A 6,000-nucleotide genomic window follows, 5' to 3' on the forward strand; every position below is an offset into this window, starting at 1 on the left:
TCAGTAAAATGGAAAAAGCAAATACTAGGTTTCAGGAATTGTTCCAGTGTGGGAGATATAGCCGTGAACAAAAACTTCTGCCCTCATGGAACTAGCGGAGAGACAGACAACAAAAAAAATAAACTACATACACACACACACACACACACACACACACACACAAACACACACAAAATATACCCTCCTAAGCCCACAATAAATTGTATCTCCACTTCATACAATACTCCTTTCTCATCCTTTTGGAATAGATTGGATAGACTAGGACACCCAATGGAATAGATTTCTTTTGACATTGAACTGGAATTTCTTATTTTTATCACTCATGGAATTTATTGCATGCTACCTGGTATTGTGATTATTTTTCATATACCAAACTTTTCCCTCCTAAAATGAAACCCCAAGTGGGTTGGATTCATGACTTATATTTCTCCCTCCAGCCTTGCCCTATAATTTAAATATTCAAATAGTTGGTGATATCAAAAAGGAGCAGGTGATTAAACTTTGAAAATGTCAATACACAATTTGGGACCAGACAAATCGCTCTCTGTACTTGCCTACCTACCTACTCATTCTCCTATGAACATAGAAAATATCCCCATTGTTTTGGATTCACACAGTAAATCTGTGTTTTCTGAGGTAGTTTTGCTAAAGTCTGCAAGAAAGGTAAAAATTCTGCTATCTTTAATCATAAATTGATATTTTTCTGAGGATTAATTTTACAAGAGTTAATTTTGTATTTTCCAAGTGCTTGTTTCCATATTTATTTAAAAATGAAATTCATGTGAGTGTTGAAGCCCTCATTAACACAACTTGGCAGCCTTCATGGGAAAGGAGCCCAAATGAAATACTTGTATTTATAGCAGCAGGAAACTACTATTCAGGAGTTCCAGTAAATTATCTTTTTTCAATCACTCACTAAGATTGCCCTCCCTGATGTGCTTAGCCCAGTGTACTGGATAGCATCTTCTGCGTGCCAAATGATTCTTCTTACTTCAGGCAGTGAGAAATATACCTGCTTTGTTTTAGATTTATAGGTGGCTCTGCGTAATCAGAGGGTTAAACTCTCCAATCATATAAAGTTACCCTGTAAATACAGAAAATAGGTAAACCTATCTATGCTTTCTGCCATTCTAATTGACTTTCTAGTGTTGGTTTTTAATTTACAAAAATGTTACTATGCATGTGAATATGTTCAGTTTATTTATCTTTCAAAAAAGGACAGGTTAAGATGATGTAGCTGGGAAACATTTATTTTTGCTTATAGATTTTAAATTAGATTGTATCTTAGATTGATACAATCCGATGATTTTATTCAGGTACTCCCAGTTTTACTTCTGCGTGTGTGTATATTTAGTTCTATACAATTTTATCACATCTGTAGGGTCACGTATCTATGACTACAATTATGATAATGAACAGTTCTGTCACCACAAGGATCATTCACGTCTAATTGCTCTCGCTCCATTTGTTGAAAAGGCTATACTTCTTCCATTGAATTGCTTTTATATGTTTGTCAAAAATCAGTTGAGCATATTAGTGGGTCTATTTCTGGGTCTTCTGTTCTGTTGCATTCATCTGTGTGTCTGTCCCTCCACCAGTATCACTGTGTTTGGATTACTGTAGCTATCTAGTAAGACTTGATATCATGTAGCATGACTCTTCCCACTTTATTCTTCTTTGTCAAGACTGATTTAACTATTTAGGGCCTGTGCCTTTCCATATACATTTTATAATAAGTTTTTTTATGTCTACAAAAATCCCCACTTGGATTTTGATGGGAGTTACATGAGATCACTTGGGGGAGAATTGACATCTCTAATATGTTGCATCTTTATAATCTATGAACAAAATATATCTCATCATTTATTTAGGTCTTCTTTGATTGTGTTCAATAGCATGTTTAATATTCAGGGCACAGAACTTCTACTTATTTTATAAAGAGCATACCTAAGCATTTAATTTTCTTGGAGCAATTCTAAGTGCTCCAAAATTCTTTTGGTTTCCACATATTTGTTGTTACTATATAGAAGCACAATTAATTTTGTGGGTTGAAACCTTGCTGAACTCACCTGTTAGTTCTAGGAGGGTTTTTGTTGTTGTTGTTTTGTTTTGTTTTTTGGTAGATTCCTTGAGATTTTCTAGACTGACAATCCTGTCATCTGTTTTATCTTTCATTTTCGATAATTTGATTTTGATGCATCTGGGAGTCGAATTCTTTGGGTTTACCTTCTTGACGTTTACTAAAATTCTTGACTATGTAGATTTATGTCTTGAACCAAATTGAGGAAACCATCTCAGCCCTAATTTAGTCAATATTTTTTTTCTTTACTTCATCCTTTCTCCCCTTCTTCTGATCTTTGATGACATCAATATTAGATCTTTTTTTAATTGCATCACAAGTCCCTGAGATTCTGTCAATTGCTTTTTCAATCTGTTATTCTTTATGTTGTTCAGATTGGATAATTTTATTGATCTATCTTCAAGTTCATGGATTCGTTCTTCTGTTATCTCCATTCTGCTATTAAACTTTTCAGGGAGTTGTTTTTCTTCTATTTTGGTGTTTGTATTTTTAGCTCCAAAATTCTATTTTTATTTCTATTTCTTTCTAAGATTTTCCAACTCTGTATTCATTTCAAGAGTGTTTGGCCTTACTTGTTGGATCATTTTACATCTGTGTCATCTTGGCATTGATGTCTACTGATTGTCTTCTCCTGTGAGTTAAGATTTTCCTGGCTCTTTGTATGCTGAGTAATTAGATTGTAATATCATTTTATGAGTCCTACAGTTCTTATTTATGGGTCTTTTATACATTCTGAAAAGAATGTTCGTGTGTGTGTGTGTGTGTGTCCTAGCAGTTAATTGGTCCAGTTGCTTTCAATCATCAAATTCTAACCACTGTTCTGTGGGTTGTCATTCCACTGTCAATCCTGTTTTCAAAGGTTTTGCAGTGCTATTTGGATCATTCCTCCATGTGTGCCAACAACTGTTTGTGTAGAGGTCTATCTCATAGTTCCATCCTCAAAATCTATGTATATGCTATTTAGGGTCAGCACACACAGCTTGGAAGTAAGCCTATGAATTTATAAACAAATTTAAAGGATTGGTTTCCTGAGTTCCTTCCTCTCCATGATCTCCCTTGTCTTTTCTGTTTCCTTCAGACTTCCCTTTTGGTCCTCAAGTCAAAAACTTTATTTACCCTGCCCTGTTACACTCTCGCCATGACTGCATCCATATCTACAGCCAAATAGCAGGAGGACTGAGCAACTATAATAAGGCAGTTTTAGGCTCTTAGGGACCCCAATGTCACCACTGCCTCACTGTCACAGGATTCCTTAGGGGCTGGGTCATAAGAGAATGGAGGAAATTAAGGGGGCGAGGGTACTGGGCTTTTATCCACTCTGCCTCTTTCCTGTTTCTCTAGAGGGCTTCTCCTTGAGCTTTGTCTGTCTGCGCTGATGCTTACTTCCAAATTTGGGGCTATTTTGAGTTCAGCTTGGGGAATAGTGGACAAAAATAAAAAGTTAAACTCACCAGAAGTTCAGTAGTAATTCAATATCTTCTCTGATATTCCTGCTACTAATTACTTTTCAGAATCTTCAAATAGCTGTTGTATGCATCCTGTCCAGGTTTTATGACTGTATTTAGTGGCAGAGACGGTAAAATGTGCTTACTCCATGTCACCTGGAAAGAGAACCCATGCCATTGCTTTTGTTCAACTCATTAATTAATGAGCAAATCAGTAAGATGTTAATACTGGTTCAAAGAACATTTGGAAAGCTAAGTATTTAATTAAAGAATATTAGGAAAACACTGCCAAGTTACATTTGTAAAAAAATCCTGTAGATGGTTAACATCCTACAGGACAATAAACTATAACCCTTTGGGAGTAACTTTTCCACTGAACAGAAATAATTTGCACCTCTACTAAACAAAAATCTACATGCTAGCTAATAATTTCTCTAAGTCTGGAACTTATAATACTATCCTTTAATTAAACAGTATCTTTATTGTTTACTAAAATGCATTCCATTTTTCCTAAGTGCAGAGCTAAGTACATTTCTCTAGATAAACTTTTGGTGATCTTTGTCCTTGCATGACATAGAAATCCCATACCATCCTTGTTTTGTTTTGCTTTTTTCTATGTTTTGGAGAATTTTTCTTAAAAATTGTGATCCAAATTCTTTCTGCAGCAGGTCTCAACTGAAGCAAGAGGTGATATTAGATTGGCATAGACTTCCCTGAGGAGGCAACCTATTTTTTTCCAATTCAATAAATATTTATTACATATCTATGATGGGCCAGACATCTTACTAAGAAATTGTGCAGAAGATCAATATATGATTTTCATAATAGATATAAATCATGTAGTGTTCTCTTGAAAATTAATTTCTCCTGAAAAATATACAGACTCTAAAACTTTATCATTGTCATTGAAAATTTGAAAACTATATGGTATGATTGTTGCAGTATAAACACTGTATTTCTGGGATGTTCTTCAGATTAACTCAGAGCACTGTTAGTGCTTATTCATTTTGTGATTTTGATTGATTTGTTTATTCTTAAAGGAAAGTCAGAGGAAAAAAAGAAGAGGAAAAAGTGAAGGAGGAGGAAGAGGTTACCACAGTCTCAAGAACTGGATGCCCAGAATCGGGCCTATGCATTAGCTTTTATTAGTTAGGTGGGGAAGTAAAAGAGATAAATTTTGTCAATCTCAAAATCTGTGAATCCCACACATCATAATAGGAAACTGATTCAAGCCAATCACCCTTGGCTGCAGGGAGCAGAACCGTAAGAGTCAGGATGTCTGTACTTCCCCAAGGGACAAAACCTATATGCATATGAATAGATGGAGAGCACGTCACTGAATCTCTTCCCTTGCAGGTTTTGGGAAGGAATGCAGCCGCAGAGGCTTTCCTTAGCCTGGGGAAGGTGGGGGGCTATGTCCACCTCTATGAACCCCATGGGTTCTCCTGTTGGTCCCCACTCGACTGTGCCTGGCTTGAGTTGTGCCCCCCCATGGGGAATCTTACTTGTCATTGGCTGAGCAGCCATCTTTTTGAAGCCAAACAGGGAGACATAAAGTGCAAGCACAAAGGTGAAGCAAAGTTCCTGAAAGGATCCGTCTCACAGACTCTCCTTTCTTTGGGGGTGGGTACAAGGAGACAGACGGGTAGGCTGCTGCCTGGCAACACTCCTGTCTTGCCATTTCATCTCAACCTTCAGAGACCTCTTTTACTCCACCCTTCTCTTAAATGTTGGGGTCCCTCAAGATTCCGATGCAGACTTTTCTCTTTTCTCCCCTTATGTACTTCACACAGTGAGGTCATCCTCTCATGTGGCCTTAAATACCACCTACATGACTAAATTTCCAGATCCTGTTCTCTGTCCCACAAACCTCTCCTGATTCCAGATCTGTGTATCTCTTTACTGTCTTTCTAGCTGCACTTAAGGGTTTCATAGGCACTATATTAGTCTGCTTGGGCTTCTTTAACAAAATATAGACTGGGTGCCTTAAACAATAAATGTTTATTTCTCATAGTTCTGGAGGCTGAGAACTCCAAGATCAAGGTGCCAGGAGATTCAATGTCTAGAAAGGCCCACTTCCTGGTTTGTAGTGCCACTTTCTCACTGTATCCTCACATGGCAGAAAGAAAGAGAGCACAGGCTGGCCTCTTCCTCCTCTTATAAGGGCACTAATCCCACCATGAGGGCTCCACCCCATGACTTCACCTAAACCTAATTACCTCCTGAAGGCCATGCCTCCAAATGCTATCACATAGGGGCTTAGAGGTTTCAACGTATATATTTAGGAGGGGTGGGGGGGTACGTACACATTCAGTCTGTAACACTATGCCAAACTGCATTCTTTACCCTCACAGCTCAACCAAGTTATACAATTAATTTCTCAGGTCTTGCCCACCACCAAAATCCCTAACACTAATACTCATTGATAAAATCTCTTATCCTTCTGTCCCTCCTAAATCTTTTCTTCCTCCTACA

General features: G+C 37.4%; 1 protein-coding gene across 1 annotated transcript in view; it reads left to right on the forward strand.

Moving 5' to 3' along the window:
* Positions 1–4,674, forward strand: part of ARMC3 (armadillo repeat containing 3) — a 78,273-nt gene extending 73,599 nt beyond the window's left edge. The window contains exon 17 of the mRNA XM_074324839.1: positions 4,566–4,674. Within this exon, the coding sequence (XP_074180940.1) occupies positions 4,566–4,674 (109 nt within the window). The remainder of the gene's footprint in view (positions 1–4,565) is intronic.
* The last annotated feature ends 1,326 nt before the right edge of the window (positions 4,675–6,000 follow it).

The sequence above is a fragment of the Rhinolophus sinicus genome, linkage group LG02 (assembly GCF_036562045.2).
Source record: "Rhinolophus sinicus isolate RSC01 linkage group LG02, ASM3656204v1, whole genome shotgun sequence".
Classification (NCBI taxonomy): Eukaryota; Metazoa; Chordata; class Mammalia; order Chiroptera; family Rhinolophidae; genus Rhinolophus; species Rhinolophus sinicus.